Genomic DNA, 24,259 nt, shown 5'->3' on the forward strand with positions numbered 1-24,259 from the left:
CAGTCTGGCCGCGCGCGCCTACGATCACTGTCGACCGCCGGTCTCACGTCGTTCTTGTCGCACCGGCGGGACGATCGTTCGAATTTCAACAATTCTCTCCGACAATCGCTCACTTTCTCGACGTTTTAGCCAGTGTCTATCCCACCGGTGCACAACACGTCGTTCTTTCTAAATTTTCTACTCTTCCTGTCACTCTGGTAATTCCAAGAGAATTTTTGCACAAGCTACGTTCTCTTTCTGTTTGTTTCTTCAATGGAGTTCCGTCGCGACGAGAGATAATGTGAATGAATATGTGCGAAATAGAAAGGGAAACAGCCGTAAACCGGTGGTATCCGTTCGATTGATTTGCCGTCGCGATTACAAGCCGCATTCTTGCACGCTCTCTCACGTGGACCACGCGGCGGCCGCGAATTTAAATTACGAGATTCTAGTCCGCTGCCACGCGGAATGCTTTAATTTCTTCCGCGGTGCCGTTATCGCGATCGACGCGTTGCCACTACCAGCTCCATTACGCGCTCTTTTCTTCTAGGAATGAAATCCCCTGTGTCACCGGTTCACCGCTGTCGAGCCTGACTATCTGGCTTTCGGGAAAATTGAACGGAAATACGACGACAGAGGTAAGGTTAACGATTAATACGACAATTTGATATACTCAATTTGTGCGATAGTTTCTTTTTAGAAGAAATAAATATGCAAACGGTATTCTCTCTGTTATCCTATCGAGTCAGACTGAACAGATTCCGTTCGTTGAATTTACTGCCTTGTCGTAGCTGTAGCAAGGTTAGATTTAATAGTAGCCTTGTGACTGTACCTCGCCTTTTATGCAATTCCACGATACAATGCCTCTTTTCCTTTCCCCTTTATCCTTTGTCTTTAATCTTATCTTTCGCGGTTGGGTTTTTTTTTCCAAACGTGAAAACGTGAGTTCGTTAGATACTCTTCTTTGTAATTCCGGACGTTCAAGTTAACAGAGAAATTCACCGATATAAAGTAAATGCTTGTGTGTACGAGTGTCTGCATGTGGCAGTCCATTTCTACTGTGTCTCGCAAAGTTGCGTGCTGTGCCAGGAGCACTGTAATGGCGTACACTGGCATTCATGATTATTAGACACTTACCGAACGTGAAACACAGTTAAATAGTAATTTTAAAAAATGATTTAGCCCGGAATCTCATTTATTTACAAGCTAAAATTTTGCAATTCTTTCTCTACGAATACACCGAATAATTACGAAAGTCAGTGTGTGCCCGAGTGTCTGCACACGACAGCCCACTTCCACTGTGTCTCACAAAGTTCCACGCTCAGCCTGGGCCCGCTATAGTAGTCGCAAAGCAGCGAGCCAGGAGGCAGTCGGTGAACTAGAGAAACAGAAAATAGAGAGGCAAGGTCCGCGATGTGTGAAACGGCAGAGTAGGCTGTTGGCGGACGGGTAGATAAAAAGAGACGGAACGTAAGGTGTTGGAGAGGAGGAGGAAGAAGGTGGTAAAGGACTCTAGCCGGTTGTGAATGACTGGCGGGCGTGCAAGTGTTGCCACGTGCCGTCGAAAACTCGACCCAATAAATCACTGGTAGGGTCTCGTGTGCCCGTAACACACGCAACACAGCCTCGCGAGAGGCCGGCGAAATTGTAAGAATCGAAATGATCGACGGAACAGGATCGAAGGTTTATCGTGAAAGGTGTCAGAAATCGAAGGAAACCACTTACCGTCACCTGCGTCCCTTTCAGCCGACTGGTTCGAAAGTTTATTAACCGACTTTGGTCTCCCGAACGATCTTTACGAGGATAAAAGCATTCCGGGAAAAGGCTTAACCCCGCTGGAGCGGCTCTGTTTTTAAAGCAGAACCATATTCTTTAATTGAGACACTTTTATCCTTATCGTTAATGAGCGAAATCCCTTTATATATATATACATATTCTACCACGAAACGACGGCGAATTTTTCAACTCTTAATGGAACTTGTGCTGTTGAACGGCGAACAAGAAAATATATTCAAAATGTATCACTTTTTTTATCGTCGACGGTGATTTTTCGCCAGGCTAAAGGAGGCACACGTTGGTCGATATTTAAAAGGTGTCAACCTTGGGTGAATTTATCGTTCTCCGTTATCGAAACGACGAGAAACATCAGAGGAGAGCGCCGAGGAGGAGATCGTTGAACTCCGCGTTGAAAAGCGTAGGTGTCGCGCTGATATTACGTCGGACAACGTAAACATAAAATAGAAACTGGCGAAGTTTCATTCTAGTTACCGGCTGGGACGAGACATCGCCTCTGATGAGTCGTTTCCACGTCGGAATAAACCGTTCTCCAGCCGCGCGAGAACATCGTGACAAGTGGCGTGGGATAAAAATTTCGCGTAACAGGGGAATACACTTCGGTGGAAGAATGGACGTGGATGATGAAAAGAGATTGCTGTTTTTCGAAGTTTCGCTATTACCCGAAGGCGGAGGAAAAACCAGCCTGGGACTCTTCGTTCGGGATTTTTCGTCTCGCACGATGTATGTAGAAAGAAACAACGACGACACGCGGAGACAGAGGGAGACAGAGGCTCCTCCTCTTTTCTAGCCTGTCTACGAAAATAAACGGGGGAGAACGTCGAATAACAGGGAAAATAGAGCGTCTATCTGGACGTATCGGCAACCGCTATTCCGATTTGCACACAATCGACCGATGTCACGTTGTTTGCTCCGACGTCTCTCAACTGATCCTCGATGCCACCAGGATTTATCGTTCGACGGCGAGGATGTCTCGTGGCTGTAACCGATGTCTGAGTTTATAGCCGATGACACCGTGTAACCGCGACTTCACGGCTGATGAATTGTCCCTAAATTATTTCCAAGGATGCGGATAGGTAGGTGTACGTGGGACAGCACGTATGTACACGTGAATTTATGCGAGTGAATCGTGGACGTGGATGCCCATTTGGCGAGCGCTGCTAATTAGAAAATCGTCGTCGAATAGAAATTGAACGCATAGCCTGAGGTTCGTGGCCGCGTTGACGCAACCCGGGGCGTGCCTAAAATTCTCTATGTAACACCATGTGACACAGATACGAGATCAGCTTTTTCGAAAGTCGACCGCCGTGATACCGCGTTGAGTCACATTCCCGCGGATTACGTTCTTCGTAATTACTTTTACCTTCCAATTCCTCCGATCGCGTACTTTCTTTCGCGAATTTCCAAGTCCTTCCCTTTCGATACGCGAAAGGGGAAATATTCTTTTGTCGAATTTGAGTATATACGAGGACGATCGTCCATATTTCCTTTAGATACGACCACGCTTCTGTCACTGCGAAGCGAGGTTCTCTAGCAAAGGATATATACGCGTTCTTATCCAATAGGAGTTGGAAGAAGCTGCGTGGACCGTTGTCGTAAAAAAATTGTTACGAAAAAGGCACCGACAGAGGAGACAGTTCTATAGAACTCGATGTACCTTATCAGATTCCATCGGGTTGCACAGCCTGACGAGGTCCGTGACATGCTGCATGCCCCGCGAACCTTACGACGTAACCTCTTTCCTTTATTTCTTCCTCTCTCCGTGACCCTTTTCTTGCCCCGTTCACTTTTCTACATTTCATCTCGCCTGATTCATTTTTCCCGATTTACCGAGACGTTTAAAACACCGGATTAAAATCTACCTCGAACTACTCTGATCATTAAAAAGATACGAAAATTTGCACCAAGATGCGACGTCGCGACGAGGAAATACTTTCCTCTCCGCTGGACTTCATTCTCCTCTGTATATTATTCCAAGGGACGTGTACGATTTGCATGGTAAGAACGTGTCGGAACACGGAAACTGCACGGAGGCGTCCGTTTTAGAACGTCGTGTTGACGCGTCCGATCATCGCGTCAGCGTCGTAAATCGCCAACGATCGCGCACTATACGTACGTACACAACGGTTACTCCAGATTTCGCGTGCTCGCTTTTCCTTATGCACGCTTGTAACCCTGTGTAACATTCGCTTTCGAGAAACTTCTAAATATAGTCACCGGTATGTACAAACGTGTTCCACATATGTAATAGCAAGTAGTGGCACCCATCTGTGTACAAGAGTGTGTGCGCGCGTGAGAGCGCGTAGAAGGCGCATTGGCGGCGAAGAGAGAGAGACGACGGCGAATTGTAACGCGCTCGAAGAATACCCGAGGCGCTCTCCTGGTTCGGGTCGCCTCCAAGGAAATAGCAATAAAAACGTGCAACCAGCTACATTGACTTTCTCTTGCGACCTTCGTGCCATTATGTCGGCTCCGCTTGCGGATTTCGAAAACGCCTTTCCTCCGAACTTTTCACCGAGAGAGGGAGTCTCGTAGACGAAGAAATTCTAACGTAGGATCACGGTTCGCCCGAGACCTTCCAATTTTCCACGATCTCTATCCGTATGAAGTATCGTTTATCCCGACGTTTCGAATGGTCTTATCGGATGCTTTCCCCGGGGCGAATATCGGGGGAAATTGGGCTACGTCGGTAAAACGAAGCCGCTCAACGTGGAAACACGAGGACGCGTAACTCTGACGGTATCGCGCGAGCACGTACGACGGCCGCGCGATTATCCAACGACAAAGCACGCGTTAGGCGGAATATTTATTTAGCCGAGGCACACGATAAGGGCGGGAAATTTATCCGGGACAAGCGGAAATACGCGCGTTGAATACCCGCGCGGCGAACAGTTTTACCGCGAGGGGAGACACGTTTCCGCGTTTCGTTGTTTGCGGACGCAGACACCTGTCGTTCGTTCAACTTCGAGATCGCTACTCCTCGCCGGATTTGCCGTGCGATATTGGTAATAAAAATTCTGGCAGCGTTTCTTTCACTGGTAGATCGAATTGCGGGGAGCTTTGTTAATATGCTCGAGGATTTGAGGGTCAACCGTGCCGTTCACCTGAATTGATTAACGCTGGAACGAGCGGAGCTGCAGCGTTGTTCTTCGAGTGAGAAGTTGATCGTCTTTAAATGCCCGAAATTAGAGTGATTAATGAAAAATATGTTGTTCTTGTTTCGACAGAAGTGTGATTTAAAGTAGGAAATCTGAAGAAATTTATGGGTTTGGTTGATCCAGTGTTAAGTAGGTAATGAAGACACAAAGACACATCGTTGAAATTTGAACAAAACCAAAAACTTTGTTCCCTTATAAAGGAAAAATCATATTATTGTATCTCTTCCTCGAGAAGAAATCGGTAACACAGAGAGAGAGAGAGACTTGTTTTTACAGGCTCTCACGTTGAACGTGAAAACGCATTAAAAGAACGATTAACCTGTTGCCGCCGGAATAAAACGCAGGATTCATTAAGGAGGCGTTAAAGAGCGAACTGTTCTTCACGGTGCCTGCCACCATAGCCGCAGCCACCATATCGACGATTGTTCACGACGCCATAAATCCGTTTCTTCGGCCTTTTAAATATCGCCAACTGTTTACGACCACCGCCTTCGATATACACACGGCGAACCGGCGAAAGAACATCTGTATTTAACCAGAAAAAAGAAATGTACTTTACATGTCAGAGGTGCAAAACTCGTAGTCGACCAACGTAAGATTCACGCACATGTGCCCGATAAGTCTTCCACGGCGAATTTACTATCCATGCTTTTCTCGAACCATCGCGAGTCATATACAACGAAGAGATTACGATTCCGTACAGAGAAGGAGAAGAAGAAGAGAGAGAGCGGCTGATTCGATTTCGTCGAAGAGATAGGCTACGGTAAGCGATAATTCTTTGCTAATTAAGGACATGTAACGGCGGTGAATAAATGAACGTGGGTAGCGGTAAATGAGACCAGGAATCCTCGTAATAAGACGTCACGCATACGATTTAATTGAGCCACGTGTCTTCCAGTGCACCACGCTTCAAAATTTGTACGAATTAGCTCGGAGCTAATTAAAGTACCTCGTCGTAACCGAGTGGTCTGTCATGGACGTCACGTTCCAAGATTTGCTACTTCTCCCACTCTCTCTCTCTCTCTCTCTATCTCTATCTCTCAGCTTGTGTAAAATCCAAAATAGAATTCTTTAACAGTAATTCGACGGTAAACCGAACACGAGTTACAGTTTCGCAAATTGTACCAATTATCGCGATGAAACCAGCTCGTAAATCGAACGACACGTTAATCCGTTGATTAATTGATTTGGCGTTAACACACAGGCACGAGAGAGACAAAATACGTCAGAAAACGTCAGATGGAAAGTAGGATCGATTTCACGAGTGGAAAAAAAAATCCGAACGAACAATGCTATACGAGCGGCATATAAACGTCTCGATAAGGGAACGGATGTCTTCATACCTGGCGCCCAAAATGAAAATCTCTTGTCAAGATTTTAATCTGTTTAATTAGCACCGTGTGTTAAGAAAGTTGGATGTTTTGCCCGATGCGCAGTCTCTTTTTTCACAAGCTCTCTCGGTTACGTTCGGCGAAATTACCGATCGGAATTGTGACAATTCGCCCCGCGGAAAATTAATTTCTTAGCCGCCTCTGTTTTTCGCGTGCGCTTAATACCACCGTGCCACCTCGTTAATTATCGCTCGAAGGGGGAGCGAGAGTCACGGTACGCATTCATTACCGTGTCGAAATCCAGCCTGGAGGGACGCAACACAATTTTAACCTTCTCCTGGTACCTTTTCCCCCTTTTTTACGCGACGTTTGAACACATTTGGAATACACGTTGCTCGGTGAAATTGCGAAAAATTTTCGCGCTAACGTCTGAAGACCGGCGAAAATGATCTAATGATCTAATTTTATTCCATTCTCTACGCCGCGTTTCAACGTCCATCGCGAAACATGCACCGTCTGTGCTCCCTCTTCGACCTATTATTAATACCGCTCTATTTTAATAATACGTGAAAAACGAGCGAGGTCGCTCTCGAGGTAGGACTCTAAATATTTCTTCACCGCGTTGTAATTACGTAACGAGAAGATTGTCGGTGTCTATGAAGACTTACGCTAAAGGATTCCGCTCTTTTATACCAAGCCTCTGTGTACCTACACGTTTCACCGGAGAGGAGAAGAAAAGATCGGACGCGTTGAGTCACCATCGTTGATTAATAACACCGCGTAGCAAACGATCGTTTTCCTACGACAAGCCCGTGGGAACGTCGATTCAAGATAGAATTACGAGCATGGGATTCTTCGGTATGAAAAAGATACGTATCGCGTGTGTATATGGTAGCTTTCGATGAATGGATTGGATACGCTTTGATGCGTTTCAATCGTCGTTCATCGGGGAGAAAGGAGAAAAATGATGGACACGATAAAGGCGTGTTCAATGATGGAATATAACAAGCGGAAGAAGAAGAAGCAGATCGTGAAAAACGTAGTTTTCAGAAGAGGAAGAAAAGAGAAATAAACGGCGAGGAAAGATTCTCCCTCGCTCTCGATCGCGGATGATTCGTCGTGGAAGTATGGTTTCCTCGTTTGTAAAAAGGAGCGGGCCGATGACGCGCGCTGCTCCATCACGCGATAACACAATAGTTGGAAGTGTATCACACCATGGGAGATTGATGGTGTTTATTGCAACCCCGTCGCGCTTACTAGTTTCATCCATTACCTTCCCTATATCTTCCGTCCGCAACCTCGTGCTTTTACTGGCCTGCGAAATAGAAGCTAGTGCACCGGATTGCTGGTGCACGGAGAAGAGATTGATTTCGCCGGTGTTGAATATTGGGCTTTTCCAGAGGGAAACGTATCGCGGTTTCCGATACGAGGAGAGAAAAGAAAAGGGGGAACAAACGTGCACCTTGACAATTTCTTGCGTGAGTGACGTTTACACACACACGCACACTTTTTCACGTGCTTCGATTTGAAGAACAGGGAGAAAGGATGAAATACACGGTGAATTTAATACGATTAATTTGAATTTGAATTGACAAGGTTCCGCGACTGGGCATGCTACTGGCAAACGTGGAGAGGGCCTATCTGTTACTAACGGCGATCCACGTTCTACTCGATAAGGGCGCCGACGGTGAGACGTTCACCCTCGGCTACATCACCGGCTCGAAGAGACGTCCAGGGGACTTGGAGTATCAGCGCCCTGGTTACCGGATATCCGGCGCCATATCGCTCGCCGTGGAAGAGGTAATCGAACCGCTTATTATCCCCGAATTACTCCGCTCGACCACAATTAGCACGGAAGTAACTAATTAAGGACAACGAGATTTAGGAATTTCCGGCTATCGCCGGTGTTATTCTTGGCAAAAGCCTCGCCGACTAATCTCTCCTGTTCCTTCTTCAATTCCGAGTGTAACGATGTAAATGACTTTTTGAAAAATTGAAATTTTCGTTGGTAAATGAATTCCTCGAGAAGAATGTAGCGTTGGACGGATTGGTAGGTGAACGCAGGTGAGCTGGGTCGACGAGGGCACAAGCTCGATTTCCTGGTCGCAGAGACTTATGGCGAGGAGGAGACCAGCATCCTGATGACCGCCGATCTCTGGACGAAGAACATCAGCGCGTACATCGGTCCCCAGGAAACCTGCATCCACGAGGGAAGAATGGCTGCCGCGTTCAACCTCCCAATGATATCTTACGTGAGCACACCTTTTCCTCTATTTTCCTAGCCTTGACAGAGAGCCTCGGAGAACGCATTTATGTACATGACTCAACGTGCAATATTTTTCATTCTACCCGTTAAACCGTACTTCCATCGTTTGATTCCACATTGTTTCTCTTTCTGGCAAAATTCCAACGAAAATTCCTGGCAAAATTCCTCTATACTTGACGGAATGGAGAAAAGAAGAAGAAAATCTTCCGTCCTCCCTGTCTCTGTTCGTCTGAGAAAAATGCATCCTTCTTTTTGCACTCCTTAGTACGAAAGGCTTTCTCCGGTTACGTAAGAAAAGTACTCGCGATACGAAACACCCCGGAAAAAGCACCCTTTAGCACGAAGGCTCCCGTCGTCTTCTAAACGGAACGCGTTGCCGCCCTCCCGAAAACCACTTTCGTCGAGTGAAACAAGTCGCCGTGAGGCGTATGTGTGCATGCTTTCAGCTGGACGCTACTCTTTTATTGCGGTTCGGGCGCATATCGATGGGATCGGACGAATTCGTACGAGAACTTTCAACGTAGTTTCGACTTCCATTAAGTCACACGCTCGATCGACAATATTTCTCCGCGGTATCGTAAATTACTCGGCGAAGATACGATCGTACAGGTATGTAAAGTACGTAGCACGCGACGAAAACAAACGTTACGAATGGTTCCGAGTGAGAGACACGGTCGAAAGTGTATTTCGTGTGTCATACCGGGTTTCTGTTCCATTTAAATCGAGCGGCTCTGTAATGGCAGAAGAGAGGAGAAGAGAACGGTTCGCAAAGTGTTTCGTTCGATCGTTTTTTTCGCGTGTACCGACGTGATCTGACGGTGCAATGTGTGGTTTAAGCGCCCAGCCGGCGAGGAGATAAATTATTCGTCGACCACCAAGGAATACGAATATGGCCAGCTGAGGTTACCACACGTTTCGCCCATTCAATGCTACCAAAACCCGTCACCGTGGACCTTTTGTCTATTTAGGTCTCGACACGGCGATTTTCTTTCGAACGATGTCTTTTTAGGGATAGCGATCGAATTTTCAAACGATACGTTTCACTTAGAAGAACAAAATCCTACAAGATAGTTCGCACAAAGTGTAACAATCTACCTTCCTTTTTTTTTTTCAATAATTATCAAGTAGGTATACAGTTTCGTGATAAACGGAGAAACATTCGTTCACGTCAGCTGTTTCGCACGTGAAATATTAGACTCGAGGTTCGACGACACGGTATCGTGCACAATTTGAGAAATGAAATTTCATAGAGAAGAAGGATGAAACTACACTTCTACCGGCAATTCATTAAGCTTCTTTTTAATCCCGGCTTGCCGTCTTGGCCACGCCACCGTGAAAAGAACAAACCATTCCTTTTCCCGGCGAGTTATCCAGATCATTGAATGGTTCCCTTCTGCAGCAGCGTTGTCGAAAAATATAGCCGCGTCGTTTTCACGTGCCGTTTAACGCGAGCTACCGTTTTCGATGCGACTACCACGGAAATTAATCGACCTGTCGCTAAAACCTATCTACGATAATTTGTTCCAGCTGTCGAACGAAAGGAACTGCTCAATTTCCTCCGTACGGCTAAATTTCTCGTTTAAAACCGACCTGCCTCTGTAATACGTACGATTCCAACCGCGGTTATCGAATTTAATAGCCACGTGAATTAATTAATCTAGCCGACATATCGAACCGAGCTAATCTCGTTGAATACGTATGTATATATTTGCTCGATCTTTTGTTCGATTTTCCAACGCGTTATACACCACGAGTCCAGCTGACGCACTAATCACACGCATTACGTGTCCCTCGCTTTCCAGCCTAGTAATAGAACAACCTAGAAATCCAATGCAAATTTGAAACTAGCCGAGTGCACGTGGTGTTCGCCACGCTATTTATCTCGCCACCTGCTTGCCTGGCTTCACCTGAGAAATATCTCGCGAAGCGAGCTGCACCGCGAGAGAGAACGATCTCGCGTTACGAATAAACCTACGTTTCGTTTCCTTGCAGTTCTGCACGCATCGCGACTCCTCCGATAAGAAGGAGTTCCCTACGTTCGCGAGGACCAGGCCACCTGACACGCAGATCTCCAAGTCGGTGGTTTCCGTGTTGATGGCGTTCAATTGGACCAAAGTGAGTGGGAAAGGGTTAAATTTCAAAATTGTGGGAAAACGAGAATTTGTGAAAAAAAGAAAGTCACGAGAGGTATGAAAATTTGTAAAATAGGAGGAATGAAAGATTTGTAAAATTGTCCAGGTGACGTTCATGTATATGAACTCAACGCTGTTCGAGTTCAACAAAATGTCGACGATCGCGGAAACCATACTGTCGTCGTTCGAAGCGGCCGGCGTGACAGTGAACTTCCTTCGTTGCTGGGAAGAACCTTATCACGTCACTCACATGACCAATCCGTTCCACGAGCACGTCAGCGAGACGTATCGGGAAACAAGAAGTGAGCAACGAACGAATTTATACAGAGATTTAAATTTTCCATTGTAAAAAGTGTGTAAATAACTGGTTTTCTCCCCCCTAATTCGAGTATATTTCTCTAAACCCGCTTTCTCGATCGCGATAACGGTCTCGAAGCGCGCGCGCTCTTTTTCAAATCGCACACGCGATACGCGCCGCTCGAAATAGGTCACCCGCATTTTAATTCCGTGTAAAACATGAACGATAACCCGCATGTTTAAGAACGTAACAATTCCACGCGTTGAATAGATACCGGTGTTAATTTGGTAACGTCGCGGTCTATTTACTCGGGCGTTTGAAAAATAGTCAGGCTAGCCGCGACCTGTTTTTAGCGAATTAAGAAACTGCGAAAAGGAGACGATTCGAGAAATTGATCGTCGGAACGTGCCGCGGCTTTGTTCCAGTTTACGTGATTCTAGGGAATTACTATGAGCACATGGGGCTGCTGATGGCTCTGGACGAACGGAAGCTCTTGGAAAAAGGTATAAATCCGCTGTAACCTAATCAGGTACATATATAGAAGCAGTGTCGCTTAGTCGTAATCTAGCTTTATTAAAAAGGAAATAAAGAAACACGCACCTCCTTGCTACGATATAAACCTTGGGAAGAATTTAATAAGGAGAGAAAAATCATAGGTTAGAAGATAGAAGTATGCTTTCTATCTTAACGATCCTATCATAGATTTCTCAATTAAATTCTTGTCGAACATGGAGGAAAAAGTGTATGAAGGAAATTCGTGCCGCAGGCGAATACTGGGTGGTCGGTGTCGACATCGAGCAGTACGACGAGAAACGACCGGACAAGTACTTCCGCGGGTTATGGCAGAAGAAGACCAACTCGTCGATCCTGAAGGCGTATCGTAGCTACTTCAGCGTAGTCGCTACTGCTTCTATCTACTCGAAGAATTTCACTAGGATGGTGAACGCGTACAGACAGAAACCGCCCTTTAATTTCTCTAATCCACTGGCGAACGTCGGTGGAATTGTTCAGGTGACTATTATAATCACTTATTTCGACAAGGTTCGATCGTCGTTTTTCAGCTAAATTCCAAACTGTCCACTTCCAAACGTAATTACAATCACTTATTTCGCCAAAATTATGTCACATTTTATCATTTTCGGAGCTAAATTCAGCTTCGGTACTGTCGACTTTCAAACGTAATTACAATCACTTATCTTAACGAAATTATATCGTTTATTATTTATCATTTCACGAGCTAAATTCAGATTCGGTACTGTCCACTTCCAAACGTAATTACAATCACTTATTTCGGCAAAATTATGTCACTTTTTATCATTTCACGAGCTAAATTCAGCTTCGGTACTCTCGGCTTTCAAATATACACCACCGGCCAAAAATTTGGAATCACCTCCCACTTTTCATCAATATTAAATCCAATTTTTTATAGATTTGAAGTTTATCTCAATTCTACATTTATCAATTTATCTCATATCAATTTATTCGAATGATAAAAAATTCTCAAAGTCGCTGACTTTTTTCTGGAAAGTTTTGTGCAAATTGTAATGCTCGGTGATTCCAAACTTTCGGCCGGTAGTGTATTTGTACTCGCTTATTTCGGCAAAATTATATCATCAGCTAAATTCAGATTCAGTACTCTCGACTTTCAAACGCAACTACAATTTTCCACCAATTTACGAGCTAGATTCAGGTATGATCGATCACTTTCACCCTCGACTTTCAAACGTAATCGTCTGTTTCTGTTATAAGGCAGATCGTGCCGGAGACGGCGTACCTGTACGATGCGGTGCACCTCTACGAGAGATCGCTGCTGAAAGCTCTAGACGAGAATCGGGATCCACGGAACGGTCGAGAGATGGTGTCGACCCTGTACGGTGTTAATTATCGAAGCGCCATGGGGTACGTATAAAATCGAAACTATCCTCGCTTATCGTCCCGTTTTACGGTATGCAAATTAGTTTTGCTTGAAAGACTATCTCGAAGTAAACCGAATAGAGAAGACTGGGTATATACGTTACGCTAGTGTATTTTCGACCAAGTAATTATCGTTTGCACAGCGTAACCAGGTCGAAGAAGTCGGAAGTGATCCGTCATTCTTTGCATCTTCGCGTGAAGATGAACGATGATTATGCGAACATGTGGCTCTTACTTGGAGGGTGAAATTGGAAAATTCTACGCAAGTGTTTCTCTCTTCTTTCGAAACCTGGAAGAAGAATTTATTCGTTGCTCTCTCTCTCTCTGTGAGAAAAGCTTAGAAATTCTTCGTTCTGATTAAAAAATTCCAAAGTTTAGTAATGTCGATACTTGGTGTAGTAACACGTTGCGCAATTCGAGAGGAGGAAAAACGCGAAAGCACCTGAATCATCCTGGAAATATTTATCTCGACAGTGTACACGACAGTTTAAAGTACGCGGAATAACGCCAATAAAGCAGAACCCAGCGATTATTACGATGACGCAAGCGTCTAGAATGATAATTGACCCTACGAAATAATTAAGGCTTCCTCGCTGCTCTCGCGATTCTCCTTTCGCATCTCTACGTGTAATCTTTTCCCCTCCATCCTTCTCCCTCCTTCTTCAGAATGATCGATACTCTTCTCAATGCCACGAGAGGTGAATTAGTTGCATAATATTCACGGTTAAGCGAATCACGCGGGGAAGAAAAAGAGAGAAGAAATTTCGGAGGAGAATAACTCCTCGTATCGCGTTCCTTTGCGCAATTTACGAGGACTTTTAACGCGCGTTAAAGCTCGCGGTTACGAGGCACATATCGTTGCATGATATATCGACTGATCCAGGTACATGGTCTACATGGACGAAAACGGCGACGCTGAAGGCAATTACACTCTGATTGCGTTGGACAATCGGCCGACAAAGGGACACGGTCTATACCCCATAGCGTACTTTGTGGGAAAGGAGAACGGCACGAACTTGCCAGTAAGACATTAACTACTTTTTTCAACCACCCTTTTTACCAGCTACAACCATTCCTCCACTTTCTCTCTCTCTCTCTCTCTCTTTTTGTAGAAACTTCGATTGACCAGGGACATTTCGTGGATCGGCGATGGACCGCCGATCGCGGAGCCACACTGCGGGTACCATGGCGAGAAATGCACCTGTACGTACGAAAATTCGATTCTTCTTTTTAATATTCGACGGATTCGATCGTCGAAGGACAATAATATTCTTCTAACAAAGTGACGAATAAAATATTGTGCGAAAGAGTGCATTCTCTGGAATTTTACTTTACTGTATCAGCAGCGAAGGAAGAAAATTCGACGGGTGAAACTTATTGAATACATCGAGAAGATGTACGACGCGAAAAGATTTCTATTTCGCTGTATTAGCAGAAGAGAAAGAAAATTCTATTTTTACATATTCGTTCAACGTCTCGAGAAGATAATAATCAACTCGCTCCGGCAAGCAAAGTGGAGAATAAAAGATGATGCGAGAGGATCCTCAATTCCGATCCGACAAATCAATTCCCTCGGATCTCGTCCTTCGCTATGTACATATATTAGAAGGAGAGACGCGAAAGAAAGTAAAGGCCAGGGTCACGACGTAGAACATAATGTTCCCCCTACGTTCGAATTGATATTCGTGAAGATACAGAGAAGGGACTTGCTTCGGTTCTCCTTCGAATTACCATTCGTCAGCTTTCTCCCGCGAACCGATCTGCTCGAAAAATATATCATAAAGTTTGCCGGGTCCGACCTTAAAATTTACATATGTAAATCCGTTAAAGGGGAACGCCTTCCGCCCTTCTCGCTTTTTCCTTTCTTTTAATTGAGATCGAATGCACACCGTGTATCCCGTGCACGTAACCACGCAACGATTAACGATTATGCAACCCGTGTATATATACATATGACCGATTTAAACGCGAAACGGTTGAACACGAGGGAGTGAGGGTACAATTAAAATTGGAATCGAACCGAAACAAGCATCTTTGACCTGAATAATGTAACAAATAACAGTGCACCTACTCGAGAAAAACCGATCGAATCGATCGATCGATCTTCTCTCGGATGAAGAAAAAGAGATGTACAGACAGAGTTTCAATTTAATGCGTCCAGCTCACACGGGAGAGATCGTGGGAGGTATAGCCGGTGGATTTCTGTTGATCATCATGGCCGTGATCCTGGTGCTGTACAGGAACTGGAAGTACGAACAGGAACTGGATTCCTTGCTGTGGAAGGTGAACTACAAAGATATTCAGATCAAAGAACAGAAGGACGAGTCGGCGGGAGTGAACGAGGCGTCTACCAAATGCAATCCCAAGGTAAATGCCTACGTTTTCGACGTCCTCCCTTCGTTCTACCCTTATTCCCCGTCGTTCTCCTTCGACCCAATTGATCCCGAGATTTTTCGAGGATCTGGCTATCAAATCCTCAACGACACTCGCCGGATTTTCGTAGAATGGAAAGAATTTAACGAGAACGCACTCTCTTATCGAGAGGAATAACCGTTCGATCAATCCTCCAAAGTACCTTAAGATAACTTTCTTCCATTTTCATTCCTGCCAGGTTCGTCCAATCTTTTTCTAACGCGTTTCACGCGAAAATCTTCATTTTTTTATCGCACAGACGACGACGCAGCCAATAGTGAGAACGAGTCAGGTGTCTTTGAGCTCGAATCCAGACGCGGATTTCCGCTACTCGATGATCTACACTCAGGTAGGCGTGTACAAGGGACGGATATTCGCCGTGAAGAAAGTTCGTAAGAAATCGATCGAGATCACCCGTGAAATGAAGAAGGAGCTGAAAGTGGTGAGTATGGAAATACGGTGGAAAAATTCGAGGCCTCGATTGGTTACCAATTAAAAGATCGTTTCTGTAGATGCGCGACTTGCGACACGATAATTTGAACGCTTTCATCGGTGCGTGCACCGATCCGCCAAATATATGCATCGTCGTGGAGTATTGTGCGCGTGGAAGTCTCAAGGTAATGATCGAATTGGGACGGTTTGTAATTAAAGTGAACGAAAGTCGAAACGAAGGTACACCGAGATTCCCCTCCCCCGTCTGTAATTTTCTCCGGTGATCGTTTTCTTTTACGCAGGACATCTTGGAGAACGAGGACATGAAGCTGGATAACATGTTCATGGCGTCTCTGGTCGGAGATATAATCAGGGTAACGTTATTGTTTCGCCACTTGTAACCATTTTTTCTCCATTAAAATCGAAACTTGTAAGAATTTCTTTTTTCTTTTCTTTCGTTAAAATCACCGGAGAATACTTTCGATCCTGCGAATAATTTTTCCATCGAAGAAAGAAACTTTGAATAAAAAACAAATGTTTCATCTGACGAGGAGGTTGAACGAGATTTCGGTATTAAAATTCATCGAATCGTGAAAGCTTTTTCTTCTTCTTCGAGGGAGAGAGAGAGGGAAGGAAAAGTCGTTTGGAAACTATCGAACGTAACGCAGCTTCCAGACAAGTGGAATTGATCCCTTAATCGAATCCCAAGTCGACGAGTATTGACGAGGGCTAGTTTCACTGAACTGTCGGGTTTTCAGGGTATGATCTATCTGCACGAGTCGGTCATAAAATATCATGGCTCGCTGAGTACGTCGAACTGCCTGGTGGACTCGCGATGGGTCGTTAAATTGGCGGACTTTGGCTTGCACGAATTCAAAAAGGACGCGGAATGTGAGCCCTGCGACGTCATGAAGAAGTATCACGGTATTTTATCGGACAGTCGTTTGCAACTTCTCCTTTTTACCCTATTTCTGCGTTTGTCTAACTCTGTTGTGTCTTTGGATCTCTCCTGTGTGCCTTTCGCGACGCTTGATAAATTTAACAAAGATCTATCTTCGTCCACGAGATCAACCCTCTCGCTGCGACAGATTTTATAATTCCACGATCGTTTAAAAATCGACTTTATCGAGTTTACGTGGAAGAGTGCGCCAAGAAGCGCCAATAACACAATGCGAAGAAATTTTGAAAATGCCAATAGCAGTGAAACACCTTCGAATCTCTTCTGATAAATTTAACAAATATTCCCAGAGATCAGTCTTCTGAAATTTAACCAATCTTCGTTCGCAAGCATAAAATAGAAATGAACATGGAACAGGTCTGCTGTACCGAGCTCCAGAACTACTGAGATCGACGAAAAGTCAAGATCCAACGGTGAGAGACTATCAAAGAGCAGACGTCTACTCGTTCGGGATAGTTTTATACGAGCTGCAAGGACGACACGGTCCTTTCGGGATCACGGAACACTCCAACTCGGAGATATTGAAGAAAATAATCACGAAGGAGCAGGGAACCGAGTGTTTCAGGTATTACGATTGAAATTGCGGTCTGTCTAGTGCAGAAGATACTTAAATTTTACGTGCTTTTGTTTCCACCCTGTCAGCTACTCTGTTTTCCTTGAATTATCTCAGACCACCGTTGGACCAGTTGGAGAACTGTTTCCATTTCGTGAGGGAATGTCTGATAGAGTGCTGGGCGGAGGATCCTGAGATTCGACCAGACTTCAAGATCGTCAGGAACAAGCTGAGGCCGCTGAGAAAGGGCATGTAAGTCTGGCGGTATAAAATAACGAATAAAAAGCGAAAATTCAATTGGAAAATTCGTGTACACAGGAAACCAAACATATTCGACAACATGATGGCAATGATGGAGAAGTACGCGAATAACTTGGAAGCATTGGTGGACGAGAGAACGGACCAATTAACGGAGGAGAAGAAGAAAACAGGTTACTCGACGTTTCGAAACTGTCGTAAATTAATTAATCGATTAATTACACTGATCTTACTTCGCAGATGCTCTGTTGTACGAAATGTTGCCGCGTTACGTGGCCGAACAGCTGAAAAGAGGACACAAAGTCGAAGCTGAGAGCTTCGACTGCGTGACCATTTATTTCAGCGACATAGTTGGCTTCACGGCGATGTCTGCTGAGAGTACACCTTTACAGGTGAGACGCTTCGACGACAGAACGAATTTTCGAAAATTTGTAACAGGTATTGTTTGAATTGTTGGAAATTGTCGAATTTCAGGTGGTGGATTTTCTCAACGATCTGTACACCTGTTTCGACTCGACGATAGAAAATTACGACGTGTACAAAGTGGAGACGATCGGCGACGCTTACATGGTGGTGAGTATCCAAAGAGTTGACGCGAGACAATCGTGATACGGGATCATGAATCATTCCACTCTCGACAGGTAAGCGGTTTACCAATTCGAAACGGTATTCAGCACGCGGGAGAAATTGCCAGCATGTCCTTGTGCCTCCTAGACGCCATTAAACAATTTACCATTCGACATAGGCCGCTCGAAAAGTTGCAACTACGAATCGGTATACACTCGGGTAAGTTGGAGAGAGAAAACGTTCGTAGGATCTTAGGTGTTCCCTTCGTTATCACCGACACACTTTTACCTCTCACTTAGGTCCAGTGTGCGCCGGTGTCGTAGGCCTAAAAATGCCTCGTTACTGTCTCTTTGGGGATACCGTGAACACTGCTAGTCGTATGGAGTCTACGGGATCTCGTAAGTAATCGTGTGACAATTTCACCAAGTAAAGAAGATTCACTCGTTACACTGACACACCTGAAGGCTGCAAAAATGAATCCACTCAAAGTCTATCCTTGATAATTTCAGTGAATAAAAAGAATTCGCTCTCCAAACTGAGACACCTGAGCACTAAAGAAACTCTTCTCACATGATAAATAAATCCTTAATAATTTAAGTAAATAAAAGAAATTTATTCTCCAAACTGACACCTGAAGACTAAAAAAACGGATCCTCACGCAGACTACTATTCTCTTACAATTCAATTTCTCGCGTGACAAATAAATCCTTCCAATTCCAGCTCTAAAAATCCACTGCAGCAAAGAGACGAAGGCTCTCCTAGACCAGCTAGGCGGATTCAGCGTGATAGAGAGAGGCCTAGTTTCCATGAAAGGCAAAGGCGAGCGTCTAACCTACTGGTTGATCGGCGAGGACTGTGTCCTGCGCGAAGAACGTACCAGAGAACGTGAAAACCGTCGAAGCGGTTGTGCAAAGAAGAACAGCACTACGAATCCTCTAATCCCGCGAAGTTCCCTCAAGAACAAATCCCTAGTTCGATCCACCTTCATGAGGTGTTCCAGCGAATCGCCGAAACGGTTGCGTTTCGCCAGTTCCGATCAGTTGGATCAAAAGTGTTCACGCGTGAACAGCCAGTTAGAATCGATCGTCGACAACAGTCCGTGCAAGCCGAAGATGTCCTCCGCGAGCAGGCCGTCCTGCATCGACACGTGGAGATCCTCGAGCAATTCTTGCCCGTGCGTGGAGAAACTGTGCGAGCAAGAGGCTGAAATGGACGCGAAAGATCTGACGCGACAACGGTTGCAGCCTGTCGGGGGCAACGCGTTGCTTCGTGCAAACTGGACGATCGGGAACGAGCCGTACTTCCCGCGAGGAGGAGCCAAGAACTTCCGGCTTGGGATCACGCAGACGACCTGCAGATCCGCGCCCAGCAGCCCGAGGCACAGCACGTTGATCTTAAATTGTCAGAGGCGAGCAGCGCAGTCGAGCGAAGAGATAGACGGATGGGACGCTACAACGCCACTGATTTATTATCCGGGAGGACGATTGGATTAAGGAGAACGCCTATCCCTGAGTTACGAGATCATGGCGGACCTCTTCTTCTTCTTCTCCTATTGAGTTCCCTCTCTCGTACATAGTTTCCAGAATTCTATCGAAGGAATCTTCGTTTCTTTGGAAGATCTCGAGGTGGTTATCTCGAAGTTGTGGTCACAGTTTGGAGAATTCTATCGAAGAAATTTTCGATCCTCCGGAAAATCTCGAGCTGACTATCTCGAAGTCGTCGTGCACAGTCTGAAGAGTTCTATGGAAGAAATCTTCGATCCTTTGAAAAATCTCGAGATGACTATCTCGAAGTTGTCGTACACAGTTTGGAGAATTCTATCGAAGAAATCTTCGACTCTTTGGAGAATCTCGAAGGTTTGTTTTCAGTAACACCGAGGAAGTTGAAGTGTTACGAACGTACGATTTAGGAATTCGGCGAAAGATCCAGTGTGACAGCACAGTGTGTGAGCAAAAGTTTCGATTGGTGAATTGATTGTGTCTGTAAAATCAGAGTTGTGCGACGGTTCGATAATTGCGGAAATCTCGAGGGATACCGACGAGGTAGGAAACGAATTGATTGGAATTTTTATGGATATACACATATACATACATATATAGACGTAGGATAAATCTGGGTCAAGTTTGGAATGTTTTTCTCGAATCGGTAACGAGAGGAAAATCGCGCGCCGGTTTTATTTTTAAACCGATCGCGATCGACAATCATGGTTCCGTTTCCCCTATCTAATCGATATTTTATCGACGAACGATTATACCAATCACGGTGTGTGTCGGTCGATTAAAAGACGGAACGAAACGAGCGTTTACGAACGATGATTTCTTTGTTTTCTTTTTCTCTGGGAGCCGCATCGGTACACGATCAGTAGTACACCAAAGCACACCATACGTACAAAACGAGATACCTAACAGATGTATTTATACATTATTTATAGCATATGTAACCCCGTACACGGAAAAGCAGCGCGCCGTAACGGTATAATTCCACGCATTAGCTTAGACAATCAATAAGGCTCGTGCTTTTTATTCTACATAAGTGTTCTCTAGTCAATTTTTCATTTTTAACTATTACGCCACCACCTGTTTTCTGTTTCATCGAACGCGACGACGAATCAGAGCAAACTTATTCGACGAAAAAACGACACCGTCGAATCGGAAAATCATCCCGATGGATATTAGTATTAACAATATTTACTGCCGGCACGTAGTACTTAAGGCAATTATTTATAGAGTAATATATTAGGAACGATTGGAAGCTTGAAAGAAAGTACATACGAATCGTCGTAGAATTTTTTTCGATAATGTGTATCTAATTAAGGAACCGATCTATCGTAAGCGCGATACGGAAACATGTGTAAGTTTATTATCCTACTTGAAATAAAGAAAGCATTAACGGTGCACGGTTGTTATATCTGTCTGACAAATCGATTTCACGCCAAACGGCGATATTGTCAATTTTCGCTGTGCGATTTTTCATATACTTTTTTCATTTCTCTTTCCCAATGGAAAATAGATATCGAGCAAGAACAAAGGTCCAAGAATTCTCTTTGTTGCACGCAAGTGCAATGGCTCTTCGGGCACGCACGAGCACGATGCGTGATGGAAAAGGCGGCGATAACGCACCGAGGTCCATTAAATTATTAGCACCGAGGAAATTAATTGAACACGAGCGGAGAAACGCGAGGCTTTGATTGCACGCGTTCCGCTATCTGAAAAATGGGGAAAAACTCGATCAAAGTCGATCACGGGCGAATAACCCGCGTTGATTATAAAATTACAGACGCACATTTACGCTCGTTGGGGGAAATACATTAGGTGTCTACTGTAAGAATCTATTCCATTCGAACAAGTTCAAGCTCAAGATAGAGAAAGAATCTAATTCAAATAAAATATGCTAAACAAATTGCACGCCTGATTGCCAAGGTCCGAAAACGTTCGTCCAGTTGCAGTATTTCAGGGATAGGCGAACGAATTTCTTCTTCTTTTTTTTTTTATAAAGAGATAAAATGATTTTTACAGTTAACGCGTGCGTTTAGAAAGTCGATTGGAATCGCGGAGAGAAAAAAAAAATGGTGGCAACGTTTGAATATGCATACCGACGACGTTCCATTCCTTTTTAATAATCTAATAGGTACTGTTACGTTTATTTATATCGGCAGGCCTGGAATGGAACCGGCGTGGCTACCCGATCACGAAAACTATAACGAAAGCCGTTAGTGGCCCGACAGCTAACTAAACTCTTCATTACTTTAATTTGCACGTCTCGTTACGTGCGTCTTCGTGGGCGCACGTGATCGCGGGTGTACGCCGCGGTTCGCTCCGTGCTTAAGCGCGAAACAGTCGTGCAAATACGAGAGTGACTTCTGAATTTATTGCGCAATTTACTATTCGGTGCCTTTCGCAAACTCGATAGAGCAAACGAGCTTAGATATCCAGGATGGAAGTTCTTCCTGAAAATTCGCCGTTAAACGGCCAACTTTCGGTTTCGTTTGTTCGCGAAACGAGGATCGGTCGAATTCATCATTCTTCGGTATATGAGATTACCAAAGAAAACCGGAGGAAATTATGGGAATACTAGCTTTCTGTTTCATTTGTGAATCGTTCAGATTTATCATTCTCCGTGCCGTTTATGAATCAGTGAGAATAAATTTCGCATACGAGGCTACCAAAGAAAAAAGGAAGGAAAATATGGGAATACTAACTTTCCGTTTCGTTCATGAATCAACGAGGATCGATCAAATTTCTCACTCTGTTATAACAAATTAGCGAAAAAAAAAGAAAAGAAACACGAAGAAGGAACGGCGAAGAACATCGCTGAAGAAGAATCGAACACCCTGTATAACGAGGCGACTCCTCTACACAGAATGGGGTACCATCTTATTTACGGTGAAGTGGTTGTCGGCCAACTTAGAGGAGCGGCCATCATTCAATCAAGCCGGACAATTTAAACAGCCTGATTCACGCAGCGAAATCATTTAATATTTGACGTCAAGCACGATTATCGTATAACGGGTGCGTAATGGCCGATTGTTTATACAGGTTGCAAGCGGCGCCGCAATTTTCAAATGGTTGTATCTGTCCTCCTGAGAACGAGATGTTGTTGAACGTTTGTCGGGACGGAGCAATGTTGCTAAAATGATCCGTCATTAGCGGCGGGGCACAAGTGACGGGAGTGCGATTACTCCTTCGACCATTTACCGCCTAAATGGTCGATACGAAGAAGAACTAAGACGAGGACGAAGAAGAAGACGAAGAAAAAAAGAAGAGAATTTCAACGACACTTCAACCCTTTAGCTCCATCTAAGTTTCATTAACGATTAAATTCATGCAAATCCCACACGTGTAATTCCGAATAACTCTTGCACTCTCGGTGTCGGCCGGATCCGGTTTAAATATTAAATCGCGCGTCGCCGACGCGGTATTATTTTGACTTCACACCCGAACGCGTTTCACCGGTCTTCTCTCTCTCTCTCTCTCTCTCTCTGTTTCTATGGCGAGCGTACTTTTATTAGGCTCTCCTTCTGCCAGCCGCGTTCGTATCTATTTATAGACACGGAATTATCTTCATCCGCCGTAGAACAATACCGCGGAGAGCGGTAAAAATTTTCGATAGGAGAATGCTAATCTACGCGGTTCATCGTCGTCTTCGCTCGACTTGCTCGTCGGTCTCGAATGAAAAGGAGCGGCTCGATTGCTAGCAATTAGACCATCGTGACGTGCACGCACGTTCGAACCGGCAACCGGAGTACGATAAACTGATTCCACGATTGATTGTCCTTCTTTCGATCGTCCACAGAGGCAACTATAGAATGATTAAAAAAAAACGTTTATTCTTGTTTTTTGGAATTTTTCTATTAGGTAAGTTAGCTCTCTCTCTCTCGCTGTGTTATGCGTTGCATCTTTCCATAACGCTCCAAGCGCACCTGCGGCACAAACGACCTGTTGTCCACCGCACACGCGGTTACTTTACATAAGATATGCGCGAGCTTAGACCGTGCTGAAAATAAACTCCGTCGCGATTCGACACGTTCGATCGTGACGCTACGCTCGCTGTCATTTAGCCTGATTTCCATCGGTGCTATTCGCGCGTGTCGAGCTTTGTCTAAACTCCTATGCCCCGCTTCGCGTGCCTTTTCCGCGACAAATCTCTCCCCAGTGAAAATTGCTACAAATGGAACTACACCGATAAATGTACCACTCGGAAACAATTTACACGCGAACAATTCCACGGCCATCCTACAAATCGCGAACTTAAAGAATGTCTTAACACTAGGTTTACGGACATTTCTTGTGTACTATTGGAAATGGGTTATGGAATTTACGGTCTCAGAGGAAACGTCTTTACTCTATTGAATCTTCTGAAGGACTGTTTCTGGACACCCAAAAGAAAGTTGGGGTCCCCTTATACCTAGAAACTGTTTACACTATGGTATGGCATTGTGCAGTGAGTGACTCGAAGACGGACACCAGATGCATCTGGTGGAAGTCTTAGTGCCTTTGTTTAAAATAACCCGGAGACATTTTTGTCCTCACTTGATTATTTCCATAGGGTGTTGTTAGAAATAATCCAACATGTACCTATCTCTAATTGAACAAAGCCGCAGATTTCGAAACTGCGCGATGTTATACATTTCTATGAAGTTTACAACAAGCACAAACGGTAGGAGAGAAATGTAACCGGTCTCTGAAGTTGTCCTTGTGAAATTGGAAA

The 24,259-nt window shown here is 44.7% G+C and overlaps 1 protein-coding gene across 1 annotated transcript; it reads left to right on the top strand.

Annotated features, from left to right (window-relative positions):
• The first annotated feature begins 7,873 nt into the window (after positions 1-7,873).
• Positions 7,874-19,545, top strand: LOC108570977 (guanylate cyclase 32E). The gene is made up of 22 exons (XM_017932922.1): positions 7,874-8,062; positions 8,317-8,514; positions 10,521-10,643; positions 10,767-10,962; positions 11,384-11,461; positions 11,725-11,969; positions 12,712-12,857; positions 13,756-13,894; positions 13,985-14,075; positions 15,034-15,239; positions 15,544-15,726; positions 15,797-15,901; positions 16,019-16,090; positions 16,475-16,640; positions 17,032-17,239; positions 17,345-17,479; positions 17,546-17,658; positions 17,726-17,877; positions 17,960-18,058; positions 18,127-18,271; positions 18,352-18,450; positions 18,773-19,545. Exons 1-22 carry the CDS (start codon positions 7,874-7,876, stop codon positions 19,543-19,545), a joined length of 3,861 nt encoding a protein of 1,286 aa, XP_017788411.1.
• Positions 19,546-24,259: the final 4,714 nt, after the last annotated feature.

The sequence above is a fragment of the Habropoda laboriosa genome, unplaced genomic scaffold (assembly GCF_001263275.1).
Source record: "Habropoda laboriosa isolate 0110345459 unplaced genomic scaffold, ASM126327v1 scaffold15, whole genome shotgun sequence".
Taxonomy (NCBI): Eukaryota; Metazoa; Arthropoda; class Insecta; order Hymenoptera; family Apidae; genus Habropoda; species Habropoda laboriosa.